Raw genomic sequence first — 17611 nt, forward strand, 5'->3', positions numbered from 1 at the left:
TAAGGACAAAGGGGACATTCAAATACATTTCAATTTTTTGTTTCTTCTTTTTAAAGAATGGGCACACATGACCTCAATAATACATTTTTTTTTTTGGTGGGGAGACTGTTTTGGCTTTCCTTTGCTCTTAAGAGCAGTAGACTAGGCAACCCAGACGTCTGCGTGGGATAGGAGGTACATGCAGAAGCAGCAAACAGCTCTGGAACCCAGATCCTTTTGTAACAGGCTGTTGGTTTTGCCTTTACTAATTTTTGCCAAATGACCTATATCAGTTCGGTGTGTAAATGCCTCTTTTGGGAAAGGAAACATCAAACAACCATCCCTTGTCTTCTTGGGACTCTAAGAATACAAACTAATGACAGCACAGTTTGGAAACAGCCAGAAGCATCTGGAAACAATTCGTTCCACATATGGATTAATGCAAGCCTTTTAGAACTCAATTAATATTTTATGCATTATTTAGTAAAACACCCTTTACGCCAACACGAAGTGCTTTTAATGATGAGAAGTTCTAATCCAACACGTATGTTTTGTTTTCCCCTAGACCTGCGAAATGCAACCAATCACATTTGAGAATCAATATTCTGATTCTGAGAAGTCTTCTGTCTGGATGACAAAAGGTATCAACCTTGGGTTTGAAAGGAAGTCCAAGCAACTGAAGGAGAAAGATAGATTACTAAAACAGAAAAATAATTAAGACCAGCCAGCAAATCCACATGCAAGAGACCATTTTGTTTTTTTCATGGTCTGATGCTTTTAATGGTTCTTAGTACATCCACATGATACAACCCCTTCAAAATGGTCACATATTGTAATGCTCCAAGTCAGTCTTTTTTTTTTCCCTAAAGTCCTTGAACACAGGATTCAGTTCCATTTTTTCCATCTTTATTAAATTTCTTATTTACATTTCAAATGTTATTCCTTTTCCCGGTTTCCAGGACAACATACCCCTAACCCTTCCCCCTCCCCTTCTATGTGGGTGTTCCCCTCCCCATTCTCCCCCCATTACCACCCTCCTCTCAACAATCACGTTCACGGGGGTCCAGCCTTGGCAGGGCCAAGGGCTTCCCCTTCCACTGGTGCTCTTACTAGGATATTCATTGCTACCTATGAGGTCAGAGTCCAGGGTCAGTCCATGTATAGTCTTTGGGTAGTGGCTTAGTCCCTGGAAGCTCTGGTTGCTTGGCATTGTTCTACATATGGGGTCTCGAGCCCCTTCAAGCTCTTCCAGTTCTTTCTCTGATTCCTTCAACGGGGGTCCTATTCTCAGTTCAGTGGTTTGCTGCTGGCATTCGCCTCTGTATTTGCTGAATTCTGGCTGTGTCTCTCAGGAGAGATCTACATCCAGTTCCTGTCAGCCTGCACTTCTTTGTTTCATCCATCTTATCTAGATTGGTGGCTGTATATGCATGGGCCACATGTGGGGCAGGCTCTGAATGGGTGTTCCTTCAGTCTCTGTTATAAACTTTGCCTCCCTATTCCTTCCCAAGGGTATTCTTGTTCCCCTTTTAAAGAAGGAGTGAAGCATTTGCATTTTGGTCATCCTTCTTGAGTTTCATGTGTTCTGTGCATCTAGGGTAATTCGAACAATTGGGGTAATATCCACTTATCAGTGAGTGCATACCATGTGTGTTTTTCTGTAATTGGGTTACTTCACTCAGGATGATATTTCCAGTTCCATCCATTTGCCTATGAATTTCATAAAGCCATTGTTTTTGATAGCTGAGTAGTATTCCATTGTGTAGATGTACCACATTTTCTGTATCCATTCCTTTGTAGAAGGGCATCTGGGTTCTTTCCAGCTTCTGGCTATTATAAATAAGGCTGCTATGAACATAATGGAGCATGTGTCTTTTTTATATGTTGGGGCATCTTTTGGGTATATGCCCAAGAGAGGTATAGCTGGGTGCAGGAGACCATTTTAACCAGAAGTCAAAGGATTCCTTAAAGAGTAGAATTTTAAAACTACAGCATGTAGTAAATGAAGCACCATTTCAAGAACCATCTTACTGAAATTGCCTGATGCTGCCGTGCCTCAGACCTTCTGGCCACATTGGAGAACTAGTGAATTCTAAAATAGACTGCACTGTCTCCAGTTGGCACTGGTTACTCACAGGAATGGTCAAGTTTCAGTGGAGAAGGTACACGTTTCTATGGACTGTCAAGGATTTTCTCTAAAAGGGATGAACAATTTTGCTGCAATGAATTTTAATCATGAGCTCAGAAAAGACTAAAAACTAAAAGGAACTGAAAGCTTGAGGTGGGTAGGAGGGCCAGGTTGGCAGGAAGCCAGCATCCTGTAGTACCCAGCAGTGACCACAGAGTGGTAGACACATCCCACACTAGCCACCTGTGCTCCATCCCAAGCCCCCATTTCTTTAGCATGTGTGTGCTCGTTATTTACAACTACTCTTCATGTACAGATTCCAAAAATAGATATGTAAGACCAGTGAAGGATCAAATTTGCATCCCCAATTCACTTCTAAGGCATCTATTTCCCCTCAGTGTGTCATGATTTCTTTCCCATTTACTGGTCCATTCGAGCATGAGAAGACGATGCAGGAAAGAACAGTCGATTCATAGAAAGCTACTTGGGTTTCCTCAGTGCACTCTTCTTGATCTGGGTAAAGCATATCTCTGGATTGGAAGTGTCAGAAAGGGTCTATCCTTCCCTGAGCTTAACTAATGATTTTTTTTCTTTTTTTTTCTTTTTTTTTTTTGGTTCTTTTTTTTTCGGAGCTGGGGACCGAACCCAGGGCCTTGTGCTTCCTAGGTAAGCGCTCTACCACTGAGCTAAATCCCCAGCCCCTGATTTTTTTTTTCTAATGTGTTTCTTCTACCATTGCAAGAGAACACTGTGCCTGGAACCTTCGATCCATTCTCTGAAGTACATTAACAAATTTTACCTGATCTACAGCAGAGAATGGCATGGATGGATGTAAGGAAGAAAATAACTAGGTAGGTAAATGTGTGTGTGTGTGTGTGTATATATATATGTATATATATATGTATATATATACAGATATATTCACACATACATACATGCATGAAGATAGATAGATAGATAGATATAGATATCAGTTATGAGAAAAGAGTACATGTAAGAAAAGCTATGAAGATGATCTTCGATCAGCTTCAACATAACACAAATGCTACTTATCAATATAAATCCTAGAATAAAATCTCCTAATAAAACCTACCAGAATTGTTGGGATAGAGGCTATATTTTATAGAATTCAGTTCACAGATCATATCAGGAGGTCAATGTGTAAAAATTAATCACACCAGAACCACTCATCAAAACAAAGTTCTCTAAGGAAGAAAAAGAATGCTTTTAATATTGAGAGCCACCCAGGATATGGTAGCTCATGCTTATTCTCTTAGCATTTAGGAGGCTGAGGCAGGAGGACTGCCATGAATATATGAGTTCAAGGCCAGCCTAGGCTAGTGTGTGACAATATAAATAAATAATTCTGCGAAAGAGTCTCTATAACTGAGACCCCATTTCAAAGTAATATAGCAGTAGCAGGAAACCATTTCTACAAAGCAAGGTGGTAGATATTAAAAATACCCATTTCTTGGGCACATCCAGATAGCCTAAGGGTAAATTGTGTAAACAATTATATCATCAATAATACCCAGGAAGCCAAAGAAGGATAATTACAAAGAAGTGTTACATTTAATAAACACTAAAAATGAAAAGGTTAAAGGATCGATCCTATAATCATATTGAAAATGAAAGTGAAGTGAAATCACAATAAGACTTAATATCTAAATATGTCACCAAGTTTTCGAATTCTGATCATATATCTTTATAGTTTCCCACTTTATCTTCTGGTGACTTGTCAATAGCATTAGAAAACTCCCAGAAGGGAGGATGTGAAAAGGATATTTGATAAAAAGGGAAAGCTATACTTGTCCAACACTGGATACGAATTCAGTAAGGACTGAGATCTCTCGATGGCTTTATGGTCAAAGCAAGTGTGGGTGCGTATGCTTATATGGGTGCATGTAGAGGGGGGGATGTGTGGGTATGTATGCATATGTGTGCATGTGCCTAAAGCTAAAAGCATGGTCCCGATTAAGACATGGATAACAAGCTGAACAGACCTGGGTTTGGCTTCTAGCTGTCAGCTATAGATCAGTGAGACAACTTGTTTGTTTCTCTTTTCTTTTTTTTTTCCAGAGCTGGGGACTGAACCCAGGGCCTTGCACTCTACCACTGAGCTAAATCCCCAACCCCAACTTGTTTGTTTCTCATACTCTGAGCATTCATACCTAGAAAGCTCTGATAAAGACTAGATAACATCTCACCAATTAATTGATAACATAGCAACTAACAAATGATAAATGTAGAACTTATGCCATCCTTACCATGAAACTGCCTGCCATCCCCAACCACTGGTCTTTCTGTTCCCTCAGTGATAGGTGTGTGTGTGGGGGGGGCGGTTTGGAGAAGAGATGGCTGGGGGACAGGGAGAGCTGGCTGAAAGGGCTGACTTGAAGTCCTGTTTTATTTAATTTTTAATACACTGCACTTTCAGCTAATCTGGTTTTGGCAATATGTTACTAACACAATGCCCTAACTCTCTTAAGCCTTAAAAGTCTTTGCTGATAAAGAAGCCAGTGGTTCTCAGATGACTGGGATGAGGTCCGAAGAGGACTTTATGAAAGTTGCACAACTTTTCCCACATAAGAAGTATTCCAAATGAGATCAAAGAATCTGGGAAAGACAATATTATGGAAAAAGAAAATAGAGATTCTTTGAAGGCTAAGTACCGCGTTTTATTTTGATGGGCACACATTATACAAGGTTATAGGATTCGTTTTATACTAGACCTTTCAGAATTCAAATTTTGCCTCTCCAGTCTATGCTTATTGAAGACTAGTGACTTTTTTCATATTTTTCCTATCTCTAGAGTAGAGATAATTATTCATATAGTTCTCACAGGTACTGCTGGCTATATTTTTAAAATCTGGAGTGATTCTAGAATCTGAGGCCAAGCTCGACAGACTACGGTTTTATCCTCACACTCGTCATCTGCACCATGTTTTACCTGCTTCCCTGGGTCAGGTCTGTGTGGGAGATCAACAAGTATCTGCCAGGTACAAATTAAAGGCTCTCTTCTACCCTTTGGTGCACTAACCGAGTCTTAAAGATAACTTCTGGCCACACCTCACGTTAAAGATAAACTAATCCAAGCACGGGCAGCAGAAACGGCAGTGAACTTTCCTTGATCTTTACTTCTTGAGTCTTGCCAGGAAAACAGAGAGTCAGCTCAGGGAACGGCCTTTCATCTCTGTGATTGCCACTTACAGGAGAATGCTAGCAGTAACCGGCGGCAGCCTTTCCACTGTGGAAACTCGGGGAATGCCACATCGCCAGCCTGGGAAGCCAGTTACTCTTACTTCCCATCGGTTTCGTGCTAAGCAGCTAAGTGATTTGGTGCAATGAGGCATCGTTGACTATAGCTGGTCGGGGTCAAGGGGTACCCTCATGAACTTAAAGCTGGCACACTATAATTCCTTGCACTCCTCCACATGAAAGGCGGATTTCGGCACAGAGATCAAAACAGAGGCCATAAACTTCACGTTCAAAGGATCCTTGCACAAGTAAGCAACCACCTATGATGCTTCATGCATGCAAGAAAATTGCTCAGCTCATCGGAGACCATTAAACTTGTAAGGAGAAAGAGTTGGGCAGGGAAGGAGTTGAACCATTTCATTTAAAAAAAAAAAAAAAGAAGTCGCACATATCGCTTGTTCCCATCCATTTGATCTAACTTTCAAAGGCAGGGTCTTGAGGAAAACTATTCCCTGAACTTGTCATCTGTTGCTTTAGAAAACAAAAAAGACACAGTCACATGGAGGTCAACCCATGACACCACTTTCTGTGTGAATTTGTGGGTTAATTATTAATCGTACCCTTTCCTTAGCCATGGCTTACATTCCCGTTAAACTGTACCCTTAACATCTGCTTCTTCCCGTATTGACTTTGTAAATGCTTACGAGGCATCTCTGCTCCAAGCACGCAACTTGCCGAACATCGGCAGTGGGGTGGGCGCAGGATCTGAAATGGAGGTCTTATTGGGAGATGTGATTCCTGAAGTAGGGAAGGACTAACATACTCAAGGGAGGAACAGAGGCTCCTGAACAAAGGCTGCTTCATTCCTACTGCTTATCTGTAAGGTTTTCCACAGTCTGCTGTGAGCTAGACTAGCAAAACAATTTCATCCCCCTGAATTTAGAAAGAACCCCGCCTTAAATAAAAATGTGTGCTGAGTTACGTTTTTCACTAATGGAGGCGGTGACTCTTCAGGCTAATCAAAGTTGCCAGATAGAAACAGCCGGAGTGATGCAAGCTGGCGGCCCAGTAAAGCAAGCCAAGGCACGGGCAGGAACGGGACAGCCGAAGGGGAGTTTCAAGCTCTGCCCATGAGCTCTGATCTTGTTCTGTACACATTACAGTGCTCCACATACATGTGGGGTAAACGGGTTCACTTCAAAAACCCCAGGGCGTTTCTCTTCAACACCTCCACAGTTCTACTTGGGGGCAGGGTGGGGAATAGCTAGGAAGACCTGTTACCAGGTACGAGTTTGTCAGTCTTTCTAAAGGTGGCAATTTACATGGTAGTTGTTTTATCTGTCCCTTCTGAACCATGCACGACCACTGGAAGGCTCCCCATGATTAAAGCCAGTTTTTCTGTAATACAAACAGAGGAGTTTGTATACAACTCCCTTTCCAAAGCAGGGTTTTATACTGTTTTAGTGAGAACAATCTAGAAGACAAAATGGAAATTTGGCTGATGGGGTGTAAATCTAAAGACTGAAAGGATGTCTGCCTGCCCATCTCTCCTTAGATACGTCTCTCTAGAAGGTTCCATAAAAGCAAGGCTGCACCGAAGCAGTGTAACAATACATGAGCCTACCTGGAGGGGACTGATGCTTCCTGCAGTCCAGGATCTTAACTGACCACAGTGACCTCTCTAAATCCAGTCTCACTGCCTTTGAGACAAAGCTGTCTCTAAACATCTCCACTAGTATCATATCCTGGGCCCTGCTAGGGAAACAGAAACTCCTATCGCCTTGGGTAGAATGTGCAATGAGTGCTTCAAACCCACTAAGCCTTGCACATAAAGCCACCTCCTTGAATTGATAGACCTGACCAAGGGTTTTTCTCTGTCCCTATAGGACACAGGCCAGAAACAACTTCTCGGACACCATTTTAAACCTGAGTTTGACTGTGGGCTGCCTGAGATGCACCAGTGTTCATGACTCTGTTCAGAAGTTAACCAGATAATGGAAACCATGGAAACCCAGAGTGAGCAGTTGGATAATCAAGTGCCCTAACTATTTCTAATTATTTCATACCAACTGTAGGAGATGAGTCTAGCTACTTAAAAGGCAAAGTGAGTCTCCATATTCAGATGTTATAGCTGCCTCCTCTATATCTCATTGATTGGCCACTGATAGAGACTTGCTAATCTGAAAGAAACAGAGAGCTTTCGCTACTCACTACTCCATCCAGCAACTGTTTTAGACTCGTGTGCTATCCCTCTATTACTTGTATAACAAAAGGATTCATTGACATTTGTTTGTTTGTTTATTATTTTGTTTTTCATGACAGGATATCTCTGTGCAGCCCTGGCTGTCCTGGAACTTACTCTGTAGACCAGGCTAGCCTCAAATTCATAGAGATCCACCTGCCTCTGTCTGCCTCCCAAGTGCCAGGATTAAAGGCATTTGCTACCACTGCTCAGCACAATTATATTGTTTAAAAATGAAGTTTTTCAGTTGGAAAAATGTAAGGTATTATTAATAGGGTTGCTCAGAGTTGTTGGATCTGTGTGAAATTTTGTGCTTCACACAGTAGTACAGAAGATAAGGTGCAAATAACTAATAATTGGTTAGGGATGTTTTTGTAATAGAAAAAAAAGAGAGAAGCTGGCTTATATCACAAAACCAGGAAGCTTAATGAGCAAAAGCATTGACTTCCTCTGTGGTTCTTTTTCTTAAAGGGGCCATTGCATGCATGTTGCTGTCTACATAGATGCCCATGCTGTCAATCAACCTATATGCTGATGTGTAACCTCGTAAATGTTCTACCATGTAACGGCTCTTCAAAAGTTCATCTCTAAAGTTTTCCAACGACAAATCAGTCATTTTATTCTTATTTCCCTTTCGGAGTTAATAAGCGTTTTGATTCAAGGAAAAACAGAAACATGGTTATTGTTAAAAATAGGGCAAAGAAATTAACCATGACCTGTTGGGTGTCTGGCAAGGGGAGGGACTTAGGGACAAGCAAGTAGATGGGATGGATAAAAGACAAAGGAAGCACAAAGCAGGCATGGAGAGGAAGACTAATCAGATAGACATGCATGGCACCGCCCTTCTACAGGTCAGGAGAGACTTCAACATTGGGGATGTCAGACGGTTCAAACCAGTAACTGCAGAAATAATAGTGAGGGAGGAAGTAAGGAATTTGTTGGGAAATCGAGGCACGTATTTTTAAATTTTCTTTCCTTATTGGCCCCTGCTTCCAGGTGCTATGGAATGTGGCAAGCATTTCACACCCATGTGTCCAGGTATCAATGTTCCAAAGACGAGAAAGCTGTGACTATTTTATATCTTTACCTTCAAGATGGGAGCCATAAAGACTGACAGGCCAGTCAGAATAAACACAAGGGTTCCAGTGACTCGTTGTTCTCTGAAACAAAATCCAAAGACCATCAGTCTAATTTCTACACAGACCTACAGAGAAAGACCAAATCGGTGTTGAACTACAGCATCAAAGGTCTTGATATAACTCATATATACAAAAAATGTATATATTCAATATAAGTGTAAACTTTTAAAAATGTTGAAAACTATTACAATATATGATTGGAACTCATGAAGAAAAAACAAGTGACTCTTCTAAAGTTTTTGCTCCTTTCAGAACCATAAAAGAAAGATCGCTTGCTCTTGGTCCATGAATTACTGGCTTCTTTGAAGTTCTTGTTTTTCCAAACAACTTATCCTGTTGTGTAATTATACCTTCTTTCATAGGAGACAGATATTACATTGTCCCACATTCTAATTAATAAACAGCTCAGGGAAGTTTCATGAGTGCAATGAATCTCACCAGTCTAATTTTCAAATTTGAAACAACAGAAGTACTTTTTAACAAATATGATCCCCATCCAACACCCTGCACCCCTAAGAAAGAATCACCCACTGTTGAGGCCTGGGAAATGATGGCTCTGATGTGTGAGCTGTTCACTCTAGCCCTGGTAGGCAAAGCTTGCTATGACAAAAGACAAAGGCAAGAAACAAAACAAAACACTCAGTAAGAGGACAAGGGTCCTCTACCACTGACCTTCAGAACCACTCCAATATTTGAAGGTTCTCAAGTTCTTATGGGAACAGGAATGGGTTGGAAAACAAAAATTCCTGCCCGTTAAATAACAGAAATCATGGAAGACTCGAAGCTTTCACAAATGACTGTGGGAGAGCACTCAACTCTAGATTGAAGAAAATTAACCGCTAGCTTAGTTTTTTCCTGTTGCATTGTTTACTATTGCTCTGATCAAGAAATTTGACAGACTTTAAGAAATGAACTAAAAGTTATTAGTTATCTTCCTTATTAAAATGTCCTTCCTGGAGAAGATAATTTAAGGATAAATTAACCGTCACCATTTATCTCATCCCCAGATTGGACCCACCTCCTTAGGATTGACACAAAGATGTAGACCCGTGAGGTTTTTTTCTTATCATTTTCCTGAGACAACCCACCTCACTCCCAGAAACTTTGGTTGTTCTCCAGGCGCAGAAGTCTCTGTCTCCATCTTCAGACTGTCGATGTGAGCGATGGAGATGACAGTAGCAGCCACATACCAGGGAAGAGCCATGAAGGAGCACACCACCATGAGGATGGCGACCCAAAACAGGTCCAGGTGATAGCCAGCTCCCTTCTGCAGAGAGAAGTCCCAGAAAGCACTCGTACTTGTCATCTTGCTACAGTTAGGCATGGGAAACATGATGGACAAATGAAACTTGTTCTGCTTGGTAAAAGTACCTCTCATAGTATCTCTTATAAGGAAGCACTTTGAGACTGGGCATTCCTTTCCTTGGAATACACTCCTGGTGTTCACCTTCTCCTCCGGCACCTATGCAGATCCTACTCTATTACAATTCTGAATAATTAATTCAGACCTATGTTTACTACTCTTAGTACCTATTCATTATAAGTCAACCTTTCTGCCTTGAATTTTGTAACCCCAAAAGTGAAGGTAGGGACCTTGTTTGGAGAATCGCAACAAAGGACCTTGTAACTTCATACAGGGGTGTAGCTATTACGTCAGAAGTGCTCAGTAAGGAGGCAATAGTCGGGGTGGTAGTGGTTGTTAAGGCAGAATGACCAACACTTACAAAGCACCCTCCGTCTTCTCTTGTGACAGTATTTAACAGAATGCTACTCATCATGACTGTTCTAGGCGTATGTAAGGATCCCCCAAACAACCCTGAGATATATGTAAATGGACGTCCCTCACTTCTCAAGGCCTGTGAGAACAGTTGTTTAACCACCCATTGTTCACCATCATTAAGGCAAAGAGTACTCCCTTAATCAAAACAGATGGATTTCAAACACCACCCTATGCTCACAATAACATCTACTGACTGGATGGGCAGACGGTGCAACGAAAGTTCTAGCTTCTTTACTCACTAAGTAAATACTGTTCATCATGTCCCTGGTGCTTTCCTGTGGTTATATTTCTCTGCTCTGTTTATGAAGAAATCAAAGGCTCGTACCCCTGTGGAGCTGGGGAAACTAGAGCTGTCCATTCTCACAGCATGAGGGAACAGTACCAAGAGTCAGACTAGGGCTGATCCAAGAGAATCGGGAGACTGGCTTTGGAAAGTCACGGTGTGATTTACACCAGCAACCCGGGGAATGTTATCATTCGAATCCTGTTACAGTTTGTCAGAACACCACTCTCCTCTCACAGAGTTGCCAAGATTTTATCCATGGCTTGCACACAGATCCATATTCTCAGAGACTGCATAGCAGGCATGGGGGCCGACATGGAAGCAAAGACATGGTCTCATAAAGCTAGGTTTGACTGGGAAGAGACGGCTGCTCTCGAGACAAATATTATCATACATGTATGTAATTAGTTCACTTTAGGAATGCATAATTATAGGAATTAGAAGTGAAATACGGTGGGACGAGGTAAATGTGGGGTAAGCTGATACAAACTTATTCTATATCAACCAAAGAAGTAAATATCATGATAGGTGTGGGATCTCAATCATATGTTTCTCTCAACAAATCAGTAACTTACATCTTAGTACCAGCCAGGATTTTAGCTGCCTCTGACCCTTTTGTGAATAAACAAAAAGCCTCCTGTTCTCCCTCCTACTGTGAGAGACAGTAAGGAACAAACATATATTTTGAAAGTATATAGCATCTTATCTGGTAGTAAGCCCCAAGAGGAAACAGAACAATTTAGGTTTGCTTTGGGAGTAAGATGGAGAACCGCTGGGGGACTTTCAGGAGCAGAGTGATCTGATGGCTGTATTCTAAGTACTGTGGCTACTATGGTATGATTAGAGTCAAGGACAGCAGGAGCAGGTAGGAGGCAGGTGGGGCAGTCGGTTTAAGAGATCATGGTTATGAAGGCAGAGGTGGTTAGATTCTAACTGTAACCTGAGAATTGTAAACTGAGAATTGTCCTCTCCTACCAGTGTATATGTCTATGATGCTGCTGCAGGGCCATTCAGGATCTGGCCATTGGGAGAAGGGACGGTGGTCAAAGCCTCTCTTTTCTGTTTCTCCCGCCTTGAGTTCTGTCTAGTGCCACACTCAGCCACATGAGATCCTTCAATGTATTTCCCTCACTAATGTCTTTCTGTCTCTTCTCATACTAGCACTACCCACTCTTCTCCTTGGCTCAGTCTTACTTATTGAAGACAGAAATTGCCTTTCCTTTTTCCTGGTGGATTATAAACACTGAGCCTAGAGATGGTAAAAGTCCGATTAATTCATTTTGCCAAATGTCAACGTGCAAGACTGGCTAACGTGCAAAGGTTAGTATGTCCAGGCCATTGTGCTATACACTAAGCTTTAAGGATAGAATATTGGAAGGAGTGTGAAAAGCTTTGCCCCAAGATACTGCTATAAACTCTATGGAAGCCAACAGTTACCTTAGGGAAGCCGTTCCTACAAATCAGCTATGATATGCATGAAAGCAAGCTCTCCTAGAGGCATGCCCCAGCCAGACGTATCTAAATGACTGTTTGAATGGAAATAAAATGAAGTGTGAATAATGGCATCCTTATCTAAAACCTGTGAGAGGACAGAAAACAGAAATATTCATGATAGCATAAGTTATCCTCTCTTCTCCCTCCTCATTGCTTCTGACTTTTCTAGACTCTTGGATTCTACGGCAATCTCGTTCCATTCAGTTCATCCCCACTTAACTGTTGCCAGTGGGAGGGCAACAAATGCAACTCTTCAACTTAAAATATCTTCGAGTCCATCCTCTCCCCTACTTTTCCTTCACAAGGACCAGCACTCTTTAGTCCTTCATGCCACTGCCAGCACAGGAGCCCCTGTGTTACTCTTGCTCTTGAGAACTGACTTTCTTCACAGACTAATCTTTAAACATCTTAATTAATATGTGACACTTCCCTGATCCAAACCTTTCAATGGCATCTGGTTTTTACTTATAATACAGTAGTAGTGAAAACTAAACAGTATAAAGTCACCTCTAAGGATATACATGAACGTTTATTCCTATAACTGTTGGCCACCCCTCACCCTGGCCAACTTATAATAGTGGCTGGAGATAGTCTTAGGTATCATAACTTGGGAGAAATGGTGCAACTGGCAGCCCTGGACAGAGACCAGACATGCCAACAAGTGGCTGCAAGTACATAGGACAGCCACCACCAACAGGAGGACAGGATTGTTCAAACCAGTACAAATGCTAAAGCTAACAAACCTTGTGTTGTGTGACCTGAGCTTACTACTTCCTGTGACCTCAACTTGACTCACTTGTCCCCCTGGCCTTCTCTCTGCTTCTTGATACAGCCGGTTCCTTCTCACTCTGGGGCCTTTGTGTGGCAAATTTTTATTGAATAAACATTTATTGAAGATTTATTCTGTACTAAGTCCTGTATTTGATTAAACTAAGACAAGCACCCATTCTTACAGTGGTGCAGTTGACTAGCTGAAGTTGAGGAGGTAAACAGGTGACCTAAAATATATGCAGGATACCAGGCACTAAGTAAGATGGGTCAGCTCAAATAAAGTAAGATGGGGAAGAGAAAGATATTGAAACAGTTTTCCCTTCAGCATCCAACACAGATGTTCAGTATCTTAAAAGCAATCTGAAACTGTCCTTGACTTCAGGACCCAAAAGATCTCCTATCTTCTGAAACTGCCAAGTGTTTTAAGCACAAAAACGGAAGCTGTCTCTTTGAAACAGCACATCCCTTCCTAACACAGAACAAAAGTAATCTAGGAGTAAGTCCACAAAAATCAAAACATGCAAGAGAAGCCTCATGTTTATATCCAGTACACAGATGACAAGAAAGGAAGAGTTGGGAACAATACACAGACATCGTGTAAACATTCATCACACATGCTCTGAGCCTCCAGGACTTGAGTCGCTAAAGACACGCCTCCAAAAGGTCTCCATTGGATGAGAGGGCTCAGATCCATGTGAAAATTAAACTGGGCTCTAAACAGAAATTCACATGAGTTTAGAAAAGATACTAAAATCGCAGAGGATGAAGCATTTGAGTGAGTATCATCTAAATATGGCTTTAATCCCCGTAAACAGCCATGGGTGGGGGAGTGGGGACGGGTTAGCACATTCTTCAGCAATCATCTCTCACACAGTATCATAAACCCAAGAGCTATGTGCCCCACATAGTGAAGCATTTCAGTTACAAATTTATCAGGGCTACCATGGATTGGGGTAGGCCACATAAAATCTGGAAAGAAGAATAAACCATGGGGTTTACTTTAAAAACATTTTGGCTGAGAAATAGGGGTGAAGTCATTACGCAAAGCACGGTAGGAGCTATCATGTGACCAATAGCACAGAATAAGATAAATCACTAGGAAAAAAAAAACAAAAGCAAGGGCAATAAAAATTACATTAGGGGTGAAGGCAGGTGACACGGGGTGTTATATTTAGAAACACTTAAAGTCTTTTGGTGAACAGCAACTACTGAGGAGGAGTGGATCTTCCCAGCCCCAGCCCCAGCAGAACTGTGAGAAGTAAGAAACAAAAAGGCCATTTAAGCAGAGCACTTCCTGGCACTTCGAGACCAAGTGTTTTAAATCCTGCTTGGGTTCCTTCACAGGGTTCTTGAAATGCCAAGGTGGGAGAAACAGACTGTTAGGCTGCAAATGTTTAGATGGTCAAGGTGCTTCAGACATAGGACCAAGGTAGAAGAAGGACGCCTTAAAAACAAAAATGTACGCAGTTGAAGTGAAGCGAGGGAAGCTGGTTATTATGCTTGACTGGCTAAACTATTACAAAAATCTAGCTTGAGATAAAAGCACTAGATCCAAGATTATGATAATAGAGGCAGAAATGAAAAGTACAGAGCAAGGTGGAGATCACGAGTTATTTTTTTCAATGAAAAATAAACAGTGAAAATATATTTAAATTCAACGTTTCATCCCAAGGTATGTCGTAGGGAAATGGTCGTGAGGACTGTCTGATATCTGTCTCTATGTATCTGTCTTGAACGATGTCTGCCTCCTACACTTGACTCTTGAAGTCACTGCTTTGGAAGGAACACCTCTGGCTTTGCGGTCTGAAGCTGGCTCTGCTCAGGCTGCTGACAGTGACTCAGGAAATGACCTTGGAGAAGTACTTGACCTTGATGGACCTGCTTTGCTTTTGAGTACTGTGCAGGTAGGACGAAGGACATAGCTAACAAAGATGGCCCCATCAAGCCAAGAGTCTTGGTGCTGCTATACCATTGTGGGGTTATTCGGCAAGACGGAAAGGTAGCAGAGCAGATAGCCAGAGCCACTTGACACTTTGTCAGAGCAAAAGCCACCCCAAGTATGCTGCTTTCAACACTGTGGTATCTCCATCTCCCTTTTGAATCAATCACTTTTGACTCAAGCACATAGCATTTCGAATCATGCACTTATATATTACACAGCTCTCCTTAGCAAAATGAGAACAAAGCAATTTGGAGAGTCTTTGATGCATGAAGAGATGCCTGTTGGTAGGATTATATTTGTGACAAATGACTGGCATGCTACCATCCTCATGAAAAGGAATAGTTTCAAATAAACGAGTTGAAAGGGGACAGGAGCTCACTTTTTGCACACCCATCTCTCATGTTCAGGGCGAAGACTAACACTCTCAATTTTCTAATGTTTCCTAAAGACACAGGGGAAAGAAAATGCTTTTCTATTTTATCAACCCTAAATGTATTTAATTCTGAATTTGGAAATTATCAGTAAGAAAATTTGAGGGGCATTAATAAAATAGAAACTTGCCTCCAAGAGTACACAGCAAATCTTTGCCAGCAACAGATTGAAATTCAATATTTTCAGATTAAAAAATGCATTAGTCAAAAATCTATGTTTAGCCTTTCCGTAAACTAGACCAACACTCAAACTCTTCCTAAACGGAGCCAACGGGGAGCCTCGTCTCTTTTAGTCTTGCCAATGAGTACGATGCCAGATGAAAAAGAGTCTGGGAGGACGTTCTTAAGACAACCCTGTAATTGGCTTTGTGAGTGGAATTCACATTACCTATGTGGCTTGGAAAAGCCCAAGCTAAAAACAGAGATTAAAGTGGCTGTGCCTCTGTTCTTTGCCCCACACCATTCCTCCCTCACAGGTATATATGTATGTATTATTTGTTGAGGGATGAATGGACAGAGAGAGAAATGGATGGATCATATGCCCCTCCTGGTTCTGTTTTTAATGTGGTGTGTGAATGTATTGTACACCTTACGTGTGTAAGGATGCCCATGAAAGCCAGAGCGAGCAACCTCATGTGTGATTGTGCCCCCCTTGTTTGTTTTGAGACAGAGCCTAATGCTTGCCTAAACTCACCCAGCAAGGGTAAATTGGCTTGCTAACACTCCCCCGGGATCAGCTGTCCCTGCTTCCACAATAAATCTCAGGCTTCCATAACTTCCCATCTACTGAAATATAAGCCTGTCCGCATTCTATCTCCCCGCATCACTGAATCTGCTGGAAAATCACTGCATCCAGTGACCCCCCCCCAATAGGATTTCATCAACTGTCCAGGACGTTTTCCTCCTGACCACCCTCTATGCCAACGAAGTGAACAACCATGCAGAGGCTCTCAACACCCTCTATACCTTACCCTACCTTCCCAGCAACTTTAGGAACGAGCCACGTACTGTGTGTGCACAGGTCATGACTTCCGTCTTTTTCCAAAAACCTTCAAAACTGAACCATCGCTTCAATGAAAGCTTTGGTTTTCTTCTTTTCCTAGTTTTAGGAGTTATGAGATTTACTTCTTCCTCACCCTGCCCCACAGTTCTAACGGGATGGTTTATCATCTCTCGTCTGCATCTGCCTGGTATGTTTCTACAGTCAAATGTGTGACTTTCCCTGCACTCTTCCTTCGGCCATGCCTTTGCTGAATACTTTTTGGGCATTGCACTTTCCTGGTTCTAGGTGTCATCTCAATAGATTTCCGTGCTTCTCTTATACGGTGATCATGAAAAGATGAGTTGATACGTGATATAGAGTGCTTATTAAACGACCTGATGCATGGTGAGTGTGAGTTGATATGTGATATAAAGTGCTTATCAAATGCCTGATGAGTGGCCATAAAGTCTTAGCTCCTTTATTGTTATTATTCACTGCTTAGCCCCTACATGACATTTTTGAAGTCATTTATGACTTAAACTTAAAATATCACTAGACAAGGAGAAAATGTATATAATGTACTAACCATATAGGTAGTCTCTTGAAAGATACCCCCCACCACTAAACCATTTTCTTTGGGTTCATCACAATGGCACTAAACGAATGTTTCCAAAACCTAAAATATAAAAATAAAGCCATTTCTCCATACTTTGATATGTACTCTCCTGAGACAAATATTTTAAGGAAATGGGAGGTGGAGCGATGCTTACAAATACACCATCTTGCAACTGGTGAATAGTCTTTTTTTTTTAAAAAGTTTTTAAAAAATTTATTGATTTATTATATAAGTACACTGAGGCTGTCTTCAGACACACCAGAAGAGGGCATCAGATCTCATTACAGATGGTTGTGAGCCACCATGTGGTTGCTGGGAATTGAACTCAGAACCTCTGGAAGAGCAGTCAGTGCTCTTAACCACTGAGCCATCTCTCCAGCCCAGGTGAGTAGTCTTTAATAATAAATCTTTACTCATTCCAGGCACTAAGAACTGATGGGATTAAAGATGTGGAAATGGCCATGACTCTGACCTGAGCCGGCCATTATATGCTGTACACACGCAAGTGTCACATTAACCTTGTAAACAGATGCAATCCACTTTTGTGTAGCAGGAGTGGAATCAGGAGCTTGTGATGTAGATACACACTCCATCATCACCTTGCTACCCACTTCCCAGCCCTTTAA

At 41.7% G+C, this 17611-nt stretch overlaps 1 protein-coding gene across 6 annotated transcripts in view; it reads right to left on the reverse strand.

The window, feature by feature from the left end:
• Window positions 1-17611, reverse strand: part of Slc4a4 (solute carrier family 4 member 4) — a 451986-nt gene that overhangs the window by 17625 nt on the left and 416750 nt on the right. For all 6 annotated transcript variants that reach the window (XM_039092509.2, XM_006250791.5, XM_039092511.2 and 3 more), the window contains 2 exons: window positions 9775-9953; window positions 8635-8707 (listed from right to left, as the gene is read on the reverse strand). In XM_039092509.2, coding sequence (XP_038948437.1) covers window positions 8635-8707; window positions 9775-9953 — 252 coding nt within the window. The remainder of the gene's footprint in view (window positions 1-8634; window positions 8708-9774; window positions 9954-17611) is intronic.

This window comes from Rattus norvegicus, chromosome 14, assembly GCF_036323735.1.
Source record: "Rattus norvegicus strain BN/NHsdMcwi chromosome 14, GRCr8, whole genome shotgun sequence".
In the NCBI taxonomy this organism is placed as follows: domain Eukaryota; kingdom Metazoa; phylum Chordata; class Mammalia; order Rodentia; family Muridae; genus Rattus; species Rattus norvegicus.